The sequence below is a fragment of the Rhipicephalus microplus genome, chromosome X, assembly GCF_043290135.1.
Source record: "Rhipicephalus microplus isolate Deutch F79 chromosome X, USDA_Rmic, whole genome shotgun sequence".
NCBI lineage: Eukaryota > Metazoa > Arthropoda > Arachnida > Ixodida > Ixodidae > Rhipicephalus > Rhipicephalus microplus.
Window position 1 is genome coordinate 281,812,018 of NC_134710.1, and position 18,084 is coordinate 281,830,101.

Below are 18,084 nucleotides of genomic sequence, written 5' to 3' on the forward strand. Positions count from 1 at the left end.
ACGTAAGCGCTTAGATAGATAGATAGATAGATAGATAGATAGATAGATAGATAGATAGATAGATAGATAGATAGATAGATAGATAGATAGATAGATAGATAGATAGATAGATAGATAGATAGATAGATAGATAGATAGATAGATAGATAGATACCGAAGTGCTGGCAGTGCGCGAATAAGCCTGTACAGCGTGCGCTATACAGACTCACAAACTAACTGGTGATCCACAACTGTACGTTCACCTCCTCATTTACTCACGTTTTCACGTACTGAACTTCAACTGTACATGCCAGTATAATTTCGGTAAATATCCCAACATCAGTAGGTTTTCTCCCCTAACATCGAATATTTATCTTATGCATCAGTGGCGTATCTCGAGGCCTTCTAGCTTACTCCATTCCGAAACGGGATAATGAATACATCGAATCTGTATTGCTGGGCATTTGCTATGCATTACCGTATGAATTCCCCATTTCCTACAATGTCTATTTTTCAGTTGATGTTTTTCGTTTTCAATGACATAGTCATTAGTGCCATAAGATTCTCTCAAAGCTCTTTAGGAGGCCGCTGCGATACATTTTCGTATATGAATTGGTGGCTTCTACAATACTGCTCTGAAGCGTACACCATTTCTTCACACTATATGAAGACTTATTCTTATTTTGAAGTTTGGCTTATAATAACGAAAGGTCTGTGCAGCATGAGGAATGATTTCTGAGGGGCCACAATACTATTCATTGAAAATTTAGGACCTTCTTATATTCAGCACCTTGTGAAACACATTTCACGGTTTATTGGGTTGTTGATCTTTCCCATGAAACCACGAAGCCTAATGGGTATGATTTTGCAGGCATAATGAACTCCTTCTTGAGCTGGAGAGGTTTTGGTCCTTTGAGCAAGCTAACCTTTGCTGTTTACCTGGTCCACATGCCTCTGTATGACTTAATGAACCATTTCTGCAAGGAGCGGACATACTTCTCTCACTTCAGTCTGGTAAGTATTAAAAAATAACACGTGAAGAATGCTCTCTGATGTCTGAGAAACACGGCTCATTTTCTAACAGATCCTTCACAGGCGATAATCATGAATACTTTGCCTAGTTCAGCTAAGAGAACTGGAGGTGTTATGACAACCAAATCAACATTTTATGTTTCACAACCACGATTCCCTTTTCCCAGTCTTTTCTCTATGTTATAAGTTTATAATACACAATTGATTTGCGTTTGATTGCTCTAGAATCTTTCTCCCCGTATTAGACGTTGGTTCATGTTTTTTGAAATCTGAATGCATGAAAGGAAACTTGTTGCCCATACAAAGGTTAAAGCTTTTAATTTATATTTTATTTGGGTATTTTGTACGTCATGTCAATTGTCTACAGCCTCCACTGTATCCTTCAATATATATATATATATATATATATATATATATATATATATATATATATATATATATATATATATATATATATATATATATATGTGTGTGTGTGTGTGTGTGTGTGTGACCACTTTTAAGTGAACAACTTTTCGCGTTTCAGTTTTTTCTATGGCCAATGTCATTTGCTTGCCTTAAGTTGGGCCCTAAATTTTACGTTCTTGCAGGTGACGCAGTTCTTTAGCGTCTTGGTCTGGAGCTACTTCCTGGGTTACTTGTTGTACATCTCTTGCGAAGCGCCGCTAGGCCACATCGATAGGCTTTTGTTCAACCACCGCAGGCAACCCAACCATAGCATCGAAAACAAAAAGATAGACAACGAAAATGCGCAAGAGAAGAGGCACAATATAATTTTGATGCCTAGGGGTGGCATTTTCCACAAATACCCGGTAGACTTGAAGTTTATAGGACAGCAATGATTAGAGGTTCTGGAAATTTTCTAAAGTCGCATAGTTTTAAAATACTGATCCTGAAGCAAGTGTGTGCCAAGCCGTTACAGCCTCATTGAATGTTGGTACAAACATCCCATAGTGGGTGTGCATCTACGGTCGTTCAATGCAACATTGAGGACGCTCCAGGTAACAATATTTATTCCACATTTAGAAGAATTCATTTGTAACTTATTTCAAGTTTCCATGCGAGTATGAATTGTAGGACATCCTAGCATAAGTGCGTTGTATCTCTTTATGCTGACCGTCTCTTGTCTCTACAGAACATATCAAGACGTTTTTTCTTATTTCATCCAGAAACAGGCTAAGAATTGCACAAAATTTTGACTGCTGGTCACTGGCAACGCACTATCATCTGATTCCCGATCCCTTATACTGACCGTTTTTCAAATGATGATGCTTGTTTTTAATGGCATTGCAATGGGTCTCTTCGGAATTGCATAATAAATGAAGCAGGTGCAAAGAAAGAGGCAAGGGGTGTGTGCTTGAAAACATGTCGCTCATTAAGCTCACAGTCCAAAATACCTCCGGACACAGCTGCTGGCGACACAGTACTTTCCTTCGCAACCGTGATAGCATTTCCGTCATAATTTTTTCCTGGTAATGAGAGTTGAAAGCGTGGTTGCCTAAATGGATTCATGTATGCACAGTTACTAAAAGCACAGTTGCCCCGCTAGAGGTGTGTGATGGTTGTCTGCGGCTTCCTCATAGCTTCGCCTTGAAAGGAACTTGGAGAGAGAAAGTTGAATGTGCACCTCCTTACTCCTTCGATGCGTCGATTCTGCGTTAGTAAACTTGACTCTGAAAATACATTTATCAAAATTATTATAATTTTGCCCATGCTATGTTGCTTCCTCAACTTCATTACTATATTAGCATAGAGAAATTACCATGCTAAATTTATGCTAAATATTGTTGTGAGATTGCAATCACTTTTCAATTTTTCAGCCTTTCAACGTATAGGTGGCTCCCAGAAAGTGCTTTCAGTGAGCCTTGACGACACGAGATAAAACTTAGATATCACGTGTCCAGCCTTTGCCAAAGAGAAAACCTGAACAAGACAAACGAGCAAAAATATACCTACTTGAAAGCATGAAACTTTCTTCTCTTTTTCGTCGAAAAGTACTATCACTATGCATGCGTGAGAACGTCGTGAAAAGTTATAGATTAGTTCGTTTGCCTAAAATATAATGAGCCATTCTATCTACGTGGCCTAAATATACATTTCACACCATGTCTTCCAAATATAGAATATTGATTGTAAATTTGTACATATATGTATTTTTACATTAAGTTGCTTTGTATGTAAACGCTATGTTTGAACTCTCTTTTGTGCTGTCACCGAAACTGGCGTGGCATATCGTGTGCTTGCCTTCGTTATGCACATGAGCAAAGTTCCTTCAATAAACTCCCTTTTTGTTCTTTTCATTATTTGTGTCTTATTTCTTACTGGCAGCGTGCCAAGTTGTCACATCATTTGAACAACAGCAGTGTAAATTCGTTCTTCAATGCATTCTCTCAATCAAGCATTAAAATCCACATGTATATATGTATGCGCATAGTTGTGTCTTGTAGCATGCGATTGAAACCAGTAAGGAGCACATCATCCTTGATAATTCGTTTGTTTCATTCAAGCTATGATGCGACACTTCAAAGGTTCAAGTTAACTTGAATAACACTGTCGCCATCTCAATCAATAATGGTTTCTTCTACTTATTCGTTCATCACGTTACCATAGAAAATGTGTTTAAAATGGTCTCTTATTCACTGAGGATACTTTTCAGTCATACCACATTGAAGTCATCTGCAACATTGCGCTTAGATGGCCAGGGTATTGGCAATGTACTCTATGTTCAGCCCCAACTAACATAAGAATCTTCACTTATAAAAGTCTGGTACATTCAATATTCTAGTAAGGCTGTCATATGCAAACCGCACAAAATATCCGACAAAAAAATTCAGCCTATCCAGAAGAAAGCAATCATCTTGTGTAATTGTTATACGATAGCTATTATTCTCCTAGTTAGTTCCTATCTTCATACTCCTCAGCTTACTAGGTGTCTCTCTTCTCGTCGTCCCGTTCACAATTTAGAGTTATTTTGTGCTATATAGCTAATTCACTGTCCACAATTTTTTTACTAGGCAACGACATCAGACAGACTGAAACCCCAGTCACCCGAAATGATAATTAACTGAACATGACTTTTTTTTAATCACCGTACTAATGCACGTCAATACAAATCTTTGTCCACACTATTCGCATCTGGAATGATTTATCCGGTCAAATTGAATTTTTTATTCTCAGTGAATTTTAACACTACTAACGATTGGTTTTAAAGTTCAGTAAACGTTGTGTTTTATTGCAAATTTGTATTCTACCTGCACTCCTGCGACATCATTCAAAGCCTGTAATATGTTGAAATTAAAAGAAACAACAAATAACGTAACGAGCATAAAGGTGCAATGCTAAACAGACAGACGAGCTGATGGGCACCTAGGCGGTCCTGGCATTGGCCGTTTTGATAAGTCTAGCAATTTGTTTTTTGCATTCGTCCTCTATTTCTCTTTTTCCTTTTTCTTCTCTCTGTTGCTATTGCCTTTTTTGTGTGTTTATTTATATTTCCATTTCTCTATCTTTGTTGCTCTATTTTTTATTTCTTTTATTCCTTTCTTTCTCTATATCTGTTCCTGTATTTAGTACCCTCTTTTGTTGCTCTTCTCTCTTTTTCTCGTTCTTTCTTTTTTCCTTCATCTCCTACTCTTCATCACAGCTCTTCTCCTAACGCTCTCTTTCCCTTTGCACACCCTTACTACACTATATAGCACAAGCATTTACCACGCTCTACTGGCTTGCCGCGTTTTTTGTGCTCCTTGCTTCAAAACATTTATCGGCCATGGGCCTAGGTCACGGTGCAAAAACCGCAGGGCGTGGGTTCGAATCCCGGCTGCGGTGGCTGCATTTCCGACGGAGGCGGAAATGTTGTAGGCCCGGGTCTCAGATTTGGGTACACGTTATAGAACCCTAGGTGGTCTAAGTTTCCGGAGCCCTCCACTACGGCGTCTCTCATAATCATATAGTGGTTTTTGGGACGTTAAACCCCACATATCAATCAATCAATCACGGTGCAAAAATATTTTAGTTGAGCAAACGCCACAAAGTCGCGCTTGGCGGGGAGGGACCGATTATGTTCTCGTTTGCTGCGTGCCGATAGATTGTTCCCTGGACTGAGGACCATGGCGGGCTACTGGAAATTCCGCAAAGCACATCCAGCACGTGGGCGACGGTTTTGAAATCTGAGATAACTGGGTTACCGCGTGATATCAACCACAACACATGGCACCCATGGAGCGGCGCTGCCAAAGAGGGGGTGATAAGGAAGGAGGTACAGGGTACGGCGATGGTGTTGTGGCGATGATGAATGAGCGCAGCGACTTTCCTGCGTCACGGGGCTTTCCTAAACCGAAAGAGGGCGAGGAGAAATGCTGTGGCAAAGTTTGTAGGACCACATCTCGGGCTCCTTGAGAGGCACAACATTATTGAGCCACGCTTAGTCCCGAAGTTCACTCACGTAAAGAATTCTTGCACCCAGGTCATGTGCTATTCTGGCTTCAGCCCATCGCAGTGACTACCGTGTTGCAGTTCTTCGCCTTCCCACCGGTAAGGTGGTTGGGAATTCTGTTGTAGAAACATGTGTCTCTAGCTGTGGGCCTTTACCGGATTCCATATTTCAGATATACTTTTCGGGAAATTATCGAGTTGAAGAAATTAGGCTTTATAGGTAAATTTCAAATGTATCGTGTTTGTAGGGTAATATGCAAGTCAACGGCAACAAAAACAAACTTGGTCACAAAAGGTGAATTTTTCGTCGAGTTATCGATGCCGTGTTATTTACGTGGAGCCTATGGAAATTAATATGAAGCTTCTATGGCTTTCTGGGCAATTGAAGGGTGCCGATGTTCACGAGGCACTCCAAGTATTTGGGAAAGTCAAGACAATGTCACAAGAAAACTGGAAAGTAGCGGACGTGGAGCAAATGCAGACGCTATATTGATTGTGGTTTTTTCCCTCGCCGATGAAGTCCGCGTTGCCGATATTGCCCACTGTTGTGACTGGGGGACTTCGTCGGGACCCAGAGCCAACCGAGGGTCAGGGTAAAGACGAACCTAGGAGACCGAGCTGAGAACTGAAACGTTTATTTACAGCATTTACATGATTAGGTAGCATGATACATGAGAGAAAGCAAAAAGCACACCCAAGCACCTCGGCGCACGCGTTTTATACCCTCCGCCTTCTCAAGAATCCCTGCGAGGGAAGACAGAAGAGTCGAAAATCCTCCAATGCAATCAGCGTCTATCACTGCACTCGCGAACCATTGTCTTTCACTGCGCTCACGGAAAGGCCAAGTCCCAAACCCCTTAAAGGAAAGGGCGAACAGCACGCACCGATCGTCTTACAGGGAAGGGGCAGCAGACACAAAAAACATGGCACAGCTGCCACGGTGCGTTGACCTTGAGCTCACGCGCAGAGTAGATTCCTTCGGTTTGGCAATGTTCTCGGACGACTCATCGAGGAGGCCTGGCCGCTGGGCAGTCCGGAAGCGCAGGAAAAGAACATGACGAAAGGCACTCCGGTTTGTCCGTCACTTCATACATTGTCAGGCGCATTCCGACAACTCCAACAACGCAAAGGGGACCCGTCTTTCTACCAGACAGCAAAACAGCCCTTTCCAGGTAATCCGTCGGCCGGCCGTGCGGGCAAAACGGGCTTGAGGGCAGCCGGCGGAGATAAAGAATTTGCTGTGCTGTCGCTTACGAGACACTCAGAAAGCATGGCAAAGTTGAAATCCATCCACACGTTCAAGCGGGCTCAAGACACGGGGGCCGATCACAACACCACATTTTAGCTGTCTGCGGGGTGCAAAGCTTCGTTCTAATAACTGACCGCGTGACCATTTTGCCTTCAATGCAGTAAGGTTCAACACATCCATCGAAACTGCAGGACCCCTCGCTGCGATGACTGTCGACTCTTCCGTCATTCAGCCGAGGATAGTGTTATGACATACGCCAACTAGCTGTGGAAGCGCACGCAACAGCCAGATGATACCTACAAGTGTATATCATCGATAGTACTGAGGTACTTTATGCAACGGGAGACGCTCAATTCCCTTCAGATTTTGCGGGCTCTACCAAAAAGGTTCCAAAATTGGAATGAAAGCCAGTCGCTGTTGAATCAGCTGAAACTTCTTAGTGCAATCAGAACCAAGTGGCTCATATAAGCAGCTGACCCAAAATGGCTCCGCATAATTCATAGCACAAGGAGAATTCCCGCTGTGCATTTATTAGGCTACAGTAAAAAGCGGGTGGTTGCGTTTGAGCCTTCATACATCAACCACATCACGAGATGACAAAGGCGAGAAGGTTGTGGGTTGATCCAGTGCAATTTCGTACGTAACGTCTGTTGCTTGTTAAAGCACGTGGTATGGGCCCTTCAAACGAGAAAGTAGTTTCTCTGAAAGACCAACGCATCGTGTTGGGGGCAAGAGAAGAGTGAGAGAACCCACTAGGAACCGTTCTTCGTGATGCCGCTCTATGTAAAGGTGCTTCTGTGTTTGTTGAGAAGACATCGATATGCTGTGGGCGATCTAACGAGCGTGGTCAGCGCGAGCAATAGCATTGCGAGCATATTCGGTGGTCGACTCTGCCAAATCCAGAAGGAATGTATTCATTAACAACGTTGGTTCGCGTCAAAATAAAAAAGTAAAACGGTGAGAATACACTAGCGTCGTGGGAGGGAGGAGTTGTACGCGAACGTGACAAATGGTAGTATCTTAGTCACTGGGATCGGTATCGACACGCGTTCGGTTTAACCACTCTGTAAGCTCGTTTTTCTGGGGGTGGTGCAAAGTCGTAGCTTATGATGGGCCGAGCAGGACCGCAGAATATCGTCTATACCTCGGGCAAGAAAGGTACGACCTGGATCTATTAGCTGTTGGCGTGGATCAGCATGCATTGAATTATGGTCTGGGAGCACAAAAATGACGTTCATAGCAAAGCTGGTGCACAAGGCTCGGGTGATTGCGTAGCGGGTCACGTAATGTGTGGCAATAGTGACCCATTTGTTGCTCAAAGTTAATGAGGGAAAGGGCCCTAGAAGATCAAAACTGATTCGCAAAAAAAAAGGCTTCTGTTGGATGTTGATAGGCTGAAGGAAGCCGGCAGGAAGTGCCGATGGCCTTTTGCGGCGCTGACAAATTTCGCAGGCGTTGTCCTATCGCCGCACCGAACGTGCAAGGCCCGGCCAGTAGAAGTGGCGGCGCACATGGTGATACGGGCGAGAAAGGCCAAGATGACCAGTGGTTGGTGCATTATGAAGCTCACGTAAGAGAGTGAAACGTAGCTGCTTTGGTACAACCAGCAGTAAATCGGCACATGTGGGTGCCAGATTGTGTCGATATAAGGTGTAATCCCAGAAGGCAAACAGCCCTACAAAAGTAGAACGGCTATTTGGCAACTTGGTTAAATTCCTTTCTAATAAAGGTGGTCATCTCGTGTTGTCCTTAAGCCTTCTGTTCGCCTTTCTTCCAGCTTTTTCAGGCTTGGACTGCAACCCTTATTACGATGACCTACAGAGGGGTTATGTGGGCTCCTCGCCAAGGCAAAGTAGCAGGGACGCGAAAAAAGTTTCGTGATGAAGTCATTGCTCGTATAGTTCTCCTTAGCCACAGGATAGGGTGACAAGCAATCCACGCCTTCGTGTAGTCTGGAGCTCTTCTGCAGTACCATGTATATATACTCTTGCAGCCGAAGGGCCCAGTGAGCGAGACGACGTGTGGGATCTCTCAAATAGGCGAACCAACGAAGAGCGTGATGATCCGTGAGCACTGTAATAGGTTGGCCGTATAAGTAAGGGTGACATTTCGCAACTACCCACTCCAAGGTGAGGCATTCACGCTCTGTGATGGAATAAATGGGCTATGAGGAAAACAGCTGTCTACTAATATAAGCGATCACGCGATTTTGTCCAGAATGTCATTTTTGCCAGCATCGAGCCGATGCCGTGACTAATGGCGTCAGTGCGGACTTTTGTCGGTGAATAAGGGTCGAAGTGAGCTAGAACAGGGAAAAACATGAGCCGGGTGGTGGGCTTGGAGACAGCTGCTGCGGGGGAAGGACCCTGTCACGACGCTATTCAATGCGCAAGCTCTCGTGTAGGTTCGTGTAAACCAAAAAGCGATGACATAACATCATCGAGAAGTGAGCCGACAAGACCATTTGTTTCCGCGTAGTTCCCAACACTCAATATATATCAGAAACTTCTAAACGATAAATAACACACAAAGAATACAGCATGCAAAACTAGAATGAGGTTAACAGGAAGAACGAATAGCTAAAGACAAGAACAGTGCGTTGAAATAAATGTTCTTACGATAAGAACCCATATCCCCACATAGTGGGACGTGGTGCTAACAGCGGAGGCTCTGCTACCGAGGCATAGACACACTCACGCAAATGGGGACGGCGGTGATGCGGCTGAGACGCTCACGTCGCTGACTGGCAGGAGAGGAAGCGTCGGGCTAGTTGAGGTCAGTGGACTTTCGGCGCTCGGCAGCCGCAGCTCGCACACGAAGCCGTAGACGTTTCTTGGCCAACGCCACAAGACCAAAACAAGCGTGGCCCACGTCAGGCGTCGAAAAGAAGCTCTGTGTTCAGGTGCATCAAGGTCCACAGCGACCTTGATGCAGGACCTCTGCTAGTCGCTAGTCCCGCGCCCGGGCCACCTTCTTCATGCTGTCCAGACTCAGCCACGTCTCTCTGTTTTCGCTGTTCTTCTCGCGTGGCTGCCCTAAACCTCCATGGACGCAAGCTATTGGCACAATATGTTCCCATCCAGACGTGTGGTGACCGAGCGTCAATTTCCTTGTCCTCTTTAGTTCAGGCTGATGCCGCAGCGCATTTTTCCAACGCGCACATTCACATCACAAAAACCCCTCTTTCGAAACGTTCTTTTTCATCAAAAAAACTGCAGATAAGTGCGCGTTTCACCACACAAAACACACATTCTGCCCAACGTTCACTACAATCTTACAACCAATCCGGTTAATATACTTTGAAATTTCAACCGATTCTGCTGGGAGTCTACTACCCACTTCACAGTAGAGCAACAGCGTCCTGCCCAAAATTAGAAAAATTGCACTTCCCGCAAAATTATTGTTTTAAACGCAGGTGATATATACAAACGATGTAAGTTCTTGTCCCTATGGTCGAAATCTAGTTGCTGCGACCAGTTATTTAAACTATACTGTCAGGTTATAGCGTCCCACATCAGACGAACAGAATATTTGTTTCTTTCATCTGCATGGAAAACGGAAACCTTGTAGCGTTTCCAATCAGAGACCTGCCTGTAGTTTATTTATTATTTATTTCATTACCCACAGCCCCATTGGCATTACAGCGGGGGAGAGTTTACAAAAAATAGAATACAAAAAAGATAAACTGTCACCAAACAAATAATCAAAGTAATCTCAATCACAATCCGCAACATGAATAACTATATCAATAAAATGCAACACACTCATTCCAACTGATAATAAAACAAATCATTTGACATGGTGAAGACAATGCTAGAAGGCAGTTGGTTTTCATTCTTCGAATTTTTCGGTAAAAATTGAAATACATCTTTATTGCATGCGATTTCTCTTACATCGAACTTATGGTCAACGCGGTCTGAGACATACTACGGTGCAAGTAAATAATTCGCTTTATGTATTCCGACTTGACAATAATAAAAAGCATGAAAGAACTTCAATCGTAATTTATGTCGACGGTTCCGTAAGCATTCTCAATTTAATAATTCTTTCAGTCTTGCGGCTTCTCTATTATAAATTTTCGTTACAAACCGAGCAGCTAAATTACAGATTACTTCCACTTTATTAATTTCTTGCTTAGACCAGCCGCGGTGGTCTAGTGGCTAAGGTACTCGGCTGCTGACCCGCAGGTCGCGGGTTCAAATCCCGGCTGCGGCGGCTGCGTTTCTGATGTAGGCGGAAATGTTGAAGGCCTGTGTGCTCAGATTTGGGTGCACGTTAAAGAAATCCAGGTGGTTGAAATTTCCGGAGCCCTCCACTACGGCGTCTCTCACAATTATATGGTGGTTTTGGGACGTTAAACCCCACATATCAATCAAATCAAATGTCTCGCTTAGCCTGAGGATCCCAGATTGTGCAGGCATATTCAAAAATTGGTCAACATTGGTCTTGAAGAATTATTCGTTCGTAGAAGCAGGAATTTATTTCACATTTTGTCGCAAGAATTCTAGCACTTTCCCAGCATTTGCTGCAACATAAGCAACTTGCCTCTGCCACCTTAGCTGAGACGTAAAATAAAAACCGAGATGTTTGTATTCAGATACCTGTTTTAAGCTTACACCGTTAATATAATAACCACTCACACGTGGATTCTTTTTCCTGGGAAATGTCATGTAAACTTTGTTATTCAAATTAACCTTCACATGGTATTTGCACACTATTCGCCGATTCTGTCCAGGTCTTGTTGGAGCACTACTTCATCGTCCATGCCTTTCATTTCTCTATATAACACACAACGATCACCGAATAAACGCATCTGGAATTGGACACCGTCAGATATATCATTCACGTATGAAATAAATAACAGTGGTCCCAACACAGACCTTTGGGGTACACCAAATGTGACAATAGCGATTCTAGATTGAGCTCCGTTAACCATGACGAACTGCTTTCGGGATGTTAGGTACGATCTTATTCAAAAGCCCCGCCGCAGTAGTCTGGTGGCTAAGGTACTCGGCTGTTGACCCGCAGGTCACGGTATTGAATCCCTGCGGCGGCCGCTGCATTTCCGATAAAGGCGGAAAAGTTGTAGGCCCGTGTGCTCATATTTGGGTGCACGTTAAAGAACCCCAGGTGGCCGAAATTTCCGGAGCCCTCCACTACGGCTTTTCTCATATTCATGTCGTGGTTTTGGGGTCGTAAACCCCACATATCGAGCAATCGATCTTACCCAAGAAATAATCTGCCGGTGTATGCCCCGCCGCGGTGGTCTAGTGGCTAAGGTACTCGGCTGCTGACCCGCAGGTCGCGGGATTAAATCCCGGCTGCGGCGGCTGCATTTCCAATGGAGGCGGAAATGTTGTAGGCCCGTGTGCTCAGATTTGGGTGCACGTTAAAGAACCCCAGGTGGTCGAAATTTCCGGAGCCCTTCACTACGTCGTCTTTGATAATCTTATGGTGGTTTTGGGACGTTAAACACTCTAAATCAATCAATCTGCGAGTGTATATTATAAACTGCATTTTTTTTACTGATGAAGCATAGGGCGCAGTGTCGAACGCCTTCTGAAAATCCAGGAACGCACAGTCTATGGAAAGCCAATAATCTAGAGCTTTTGCAGCGTCATACGTAAATTCTGTCAGCTGCGTAATACAAGACATACCTTTCCGAAATTCGTGCTGCGCTGAGTTAAACAAACAATGCTCGGTAATATGTACCACAACAGAGGTATACAGAATATGCTCTAAAATCTATCAAGAAACACACGTCAGAGACATCGATCTATGATTCGCTACATCACTATGGGCGCCTGACTTATTGATCAGAAAGACAGCCTCTACTTTCTAGTCATTTAGAACAAAATACTCTTCCAGTGATTTGTCAATAATTATCTTTAAACGTGGTGCCACTGATGTTGCACAAAGTTGTAAATAACGATTTGGAAGGCCATCAGGACCACAAGCCTTTGATGTATTTAACCCTTGTAGCAATGCTTCAATGCCACGTGCGGAAAGATTGATGCTATCCATTTCACCTATGTCAATTCTGCTGATTTCTCTGTTTCGTTGTTTCTCATCACTGGTGTGGAAACAAGCAGAAATACTGATTAAAGCTTGTGGCCTTTGCATTGTCATCACTTACAGTGTTATCGCCTATCACCAACGATGGAACAGCTAAATTGTCCTTACCATTTTGTTTTACATGCTTTCATGTTTCTTTGGGATTTTGCTGTAATCTAAAGTGCAACGTACTAGAGTAAGAATATTTTGTCGTACGAATAGCGACCTTAAACTCGGATGTAATATTCTGCAATATCATTTTGTTTGCCTCTGTGGGTAACATTAAAAATTCTGATAGCATCTCTGCCTCTTCTGTGTTAGTCTGTACAGTGACTTGGTAAACCAAGGTTCGCTTTTGGCACGCCTTGGAGTTAAAGTCCAGGATGGAACAAACTGAGGTTTTAGTTCCACCATTTTCTGCCGAAATGATCTACACAACTCAGCGACAATTTCAGTTTTAGCTAGCGTCTCAAAAACCGTCACGTAGGAATCTAGGGCCTTAATAATATGAGCCACAATAGCGTTCTCAAAATTGAATATTCACCTGCTAGTTACGGTTTTCACATAGCTAACACTCAACTCGCACACCACAGCGTGTTAATAACTTATACCAGTCACGGTAATAGATGATGAAACAAGTTTTGATTGCTTTGTGAAGACCAAATCTAAAATATTTCCTCCCCTTGTCGGTTGTAACACAGTTTGTTCAAATGCGAAATAATCTAATAAATTTTTCATTTCTTGATTGCAGCTACCTGTTGTGGTAACAATAATAGCATTTTCCCGCCAGGCGAGAGAAGGCAAATCGAAGTCACCACAGATTACTAACGTATCAGCCTGCATTGTTTCGAGAACTGCTGTAAGCTGTTATAATGCTCTTATGGCGGAGCCTGGTGGTCAGTAAAACTACATGCTGTTAATACTTTACTGTTTCGCAGCATAAGCTTGCAGAATACTGCCTCACAATGGCCTACATTCATGTTGGCCTAGCATGATGAAACGTTACTATCTACTAAAATTAACACACCTCATCCGTGAGAATTCCAGTCCTTCCTATAGGCAGTGAAACCGTATGGAAATACATCATTCGCAGTGATATTTTCATCTAACCACGATTCCTTTCCTAGGAGAACAGTCGGCTTTACTGTTTTATTCAAGCTATTGAAATCATGTACCTTATTTTTAATACTTCCACAAATTACCACAAGACAAGAAAGCCCTACAACCTCTAGCCGTGACGGTCAAGTTAGGGGTACAAATAGTTTGCGCCATTGTCATACACGTACTTCCCCTATTCACGATCAGAGTATCATACCGAAGGCTCACTTTATTGCCTTCTTCCTTCGGGATTGAGCATAGTGCCATAAAAGCTTTCGTTTTGTCCTCATTTTTTCGAAAAAGTCCTCCGAAATGCTGGTGTCCCCTCCTTTCAGCTTTTAGCGCTGCGCCGAAATTGTTGCTTTTCTTTAAACAAGGTGGAATTAGAAATCAAAGGACGGTTCTTTCCCGACTGAAACTTTTCAAGTCTGTGGACTCGTTCAATAGAAACAGACTGCATTCCCAGTTTACTCTCACAAACTTCACAGATTTATCCTCCCGATTCTTCACCAGACTCTTGTGCTTTCTTGTCATCCAATTCGTAAAAGAGCAGGTTGCAACGTCAGCTACAATTCTCTAGGTTGTCAGTTTTCAACAGAAGTGTCTTTATTGCCTGTTGCTGCCTTTTCTTTTCCTCCCTACAATCCCTAACTGAGGCCGTTAGGTCGTCAAGGCAATGCAACTTTGACTCTAAAGTCTGAAATCGTGAGCCGAGGTCACTTATGACATGCGTCTTCTGTGTCTGTGCTTCCTTAATAGCTGTCAGTTTTGCTGTAATTTCACTTTGGCTTTCCAAAGTTTGGGCAGGTTTCGCTTCACAAGAAAGTTCTGGATACAGTTCAAGGTCACCACACAAGAATAGCAACAAAAAATAGAATGATAAACGTGGCATTATGCGAAAATGCCGGATAGTCTGCCTCAGGAAAGTCAGACAATCTTACAAGTTGATTGCCTTAGTGTGGCAATACATGGACAACAACAGTAGTCGTTACCCACATATGTTAGCGGTGTACAACGTTCTTCTGCACTGTTTAGTCGCGTCATCGCCTTGTGTAGGCCCAGACGTATTTGAGACATCAAACATTGTAACACGACCGACTCTTTGTTCAGCTGACGCCTCAGAAGCCACCCAAGTTTTCTCATTGCTCAGAGAGCTTTGCATTAGAACCGGCTTGCTATAGTCTTGCTTAATTTCCGACAGGCTAGCATTTTTGCTGTGAATACAGTCGACCTTTGTGTTTTTGCCTTCTTGCTATTCAACTTCATCATTTGTCATGGGCTCAACTTGTGACACTGCCATATACACTTGGACGGGTGTTTCTGCCCTTTTTGTCAGCTAACTTGTGTGGATCTCATCGAAACTAAATATTAAGTTCTATCTGTTCATAAGATATTTATCCACATGGCCATCAGCCATGCCAACGGTATCTCTCACTACAGCTGGCTGCATGCAGACGGACACTGCTGCTACCTTCTTTGAGTTTCCTACTTAGCTTGCACACAACTCGCAAGTTCCTTCATCTAATTGCTGTTTGTTTTTTGAACTGAATGATTTCGGGGCCGTTTCCTGCTCTTTGCGCGGAATCCTACACTCTGTACTTTGATATGACGTAATCATTGAGCCACGTTGAGGCGTCCTAACTCTAGGTTCGACTACCATGCTTGTGGTGCTGCTTACATCTGCCAGTGTTACGCAGGATGATACTACGGCTGCGGCCTTAGAGTTGTCTACAAGGCATACGCTCTTTGCTATGCCACTTGTTTTACCTCGTGCACCGGAATACTCGGCACCTGTTCTAGAAACTACCCCTTGGTTTTTGGATTTGCACTCTATATATGCGAACATCAATTGCCCTTTCGTCCGGGCTGTCTAGAAGACTCCATTCTTCTTCTAGTAATGCGCTTTCAGTTGCACCATTTCGCGTAGCCACATGGCTATAGAAGGACTTTGACTGTTCCTTCTCTGAAACTTCCTGTGAAGCCATATTGATTACGGTCACCAAACATCGACTGGTTTAACTGTTTCGTTCGACTCTGCCGTCCAGTTGTACAGAATTTGCACCTAAACATTTATAACACGTCTTCTCTAATCTCCCACCAAAAAGAAAGACTGAATTACTCATAAAGGTCCTACCATCGGATGACGCATTGATTATCTGCTCTTGAGAACTCAGATACAAAATTTTTCCTGCCAGTATCTACCTTTTAGTCGCCTCGTTTCGGCCTCCGCCAGTTTCAGCCGCAACTGAAACGTATTTCGCCTGAGCTCTTCAGTTTTTTTTTCTTCAATTCTCTTTCAAACTAAATTTCCTCTTTCCTTTCTTTGCGAATGCACCTCTCGCATTCCTCACACCAAGCCACCATTTCTTTGTCTTTTCGACCAATGTGTCTTACCAACTCTACTAGGCCTGCCCTATTCATGTTCCTGTTCCTGTGTGGAGTCATATATAGTAAAAATGCCCTCGTCCTGTCACCGGACGCCAATTATCACGAGGCTACTTAATGAGCATGCTTTCATGTACTTATGTAGGCTCATGTAGGCTCGTGTAAACCAAAAAGCGATGAGCCAATGTGACCATTTGTTTCCATCAAATCCCCAAGAATCCATATATTTTATAAACCCCTAAAGAATGAATAAACGACAAAGAACACAGAATGCAAAGCTAGAACGAGGTTAACAGGAAGAACGAATCGCTGAACAGTGCGTGTAAATTAATATTGTAATGCTAAGAACCCATATCCCCACATAGCTGGACGGGGTGCTAGCAGCGGCGCCTCTGCTACCGAGGCATAGACACACTCACGCAAATGGTGACGATGGTCATGCGGTTGAGACGCTCTCATCGCTGACTGGCAGGGGAGCAAGCGTGGGGCTAGTTGAAGTCAGTGACCTTTCGGCGCTCGGCAGCCGCAGCTCACAAACGAAGCTGGAGACGTTTCTTGGCTAACGCCAGAAGACCAGTACAATCCTCGCCCACGTCAGGTGACGTGAAGAAGCTCCGTGTTCAGGCGGGAGCCCACAAGAACCTTGATGCAGGAGCTCTGCTGGCCGCCACTCTCGCGCCCTGGCCACCTTCTTCACTCGGTCCTGACTCAGCCACGTCTCTCTGTCTTCACTGTTCTTCTCCCGTGGCTGTCCTAAATCTCCATGGAGGCAACTTATACATAGCTTGCACGTGATGTCACTGTTGCTGCGGTCCTACTGCGGCAGCCATATTTATGAACCGCCACTCATACCAGCCGCGCGAACGAGCTGTATGATTGCAGTTTTCGTTACGATTGAGCCACACTGACACTGTTTCTCTCTTCCATATGATTATTTCATTTTGTGCAGCCTGTTGCCGGTTGGCACAAGGCAGCCGTTAAATAGGGTGTGCTACTCAGAGGTGTTAGGAGAAGTGCGTTCTGGCTACGAGAAGGTGCACTTGTGCTACGCAGTGGACCCGTACACACTTCGACCCAGAACAGACACTACTTAAAATATCTCTGCCATCGCAGAGGAGTCGCACGGTGACATCGTGAATTATTTGGTTTTCATCACCAAATTTGAAACCTAAATGAAATGAGTGCTTTCAAATCAGTGGAAGCGCAATATTTCACCAACGACTGGAGAAAAATACCTGTCGCAACCGTAGAAAGATCATTGTTGCAGAGGTGAGTTCAATGGCTCCTGAAATACATACATACGCCAGCCCGGAGTTATCGAATAACGATTCATGAATGCTGCCTAATCAACAAATGCTGATGTTTGCACTAATTTCTCACGCACAGCGAGGGGCTCACGTGGTATCGTGTTTTTCAACTGCGTCTCCCCGTTTGCGTGTTGTTGTTTTTTGTCATAGTGTGAGAGCGTAATACAGAAATTTTTTTCATTGCATGTAGACTGTCATTGAGATAGAGCCACATGCGGATTCAGCTACATGAACGGATGCCTTCATCTTGTTAAGCAGCACATATGCGCGATGAAATTTCGAAGTTTGAAGTGACAGAGTGTAAAATGAAGGATTAAAGTAGAGATGTACTCATTTGCGGATCATAGAAGGTTCAATCGGCGCCGAAAAGTTCGTAATGCAGCATTGCTTGCTTTTTCGTTATGAGGTGAACGGGTAGCGGCGACGCGGCGGCAGCGGTGGTCGCACACGTCTGCGACGCCGGCTCAGCTACTGCGTCCACGATCGCCGCGTTGGCATGTCATCGGCGCCATTCGAACTTTACTTGCAGTTTATTGTGACACTGTTTTT

The 18,084-nt window shown here is 43.9% G+C and overlaps 1 protein-coding gene across 1 annotated transcript in view; it reads left to right on the forward strand.

Moving 5' to 3' along the window:
- LOC119161460 (nose resistant to fluoxetine protein 6) overlaps positions 1-3,311 on the forward strand; it is a 50,553-nt gene extending 47,242 nt beyond the window's left edge. The window contains exons 14-15 of the mRNA XM_037413945.2: positions 851-993; positions 1,602-3,311. Of these exons, the coding sequence (XP_037269842.2) occupies positions 851-993; positions 1,602-1,853 (395 nt within the window). The 3' untranslated portion in view covers positions 1,854-3,311. The remainder of the gene's footprint in view (positions 1-850; positions 994-1,601) is intronic.
- The last annotated feature ends 14,773 nt before the right edge of the window (positions 3,312-18,084 follow it).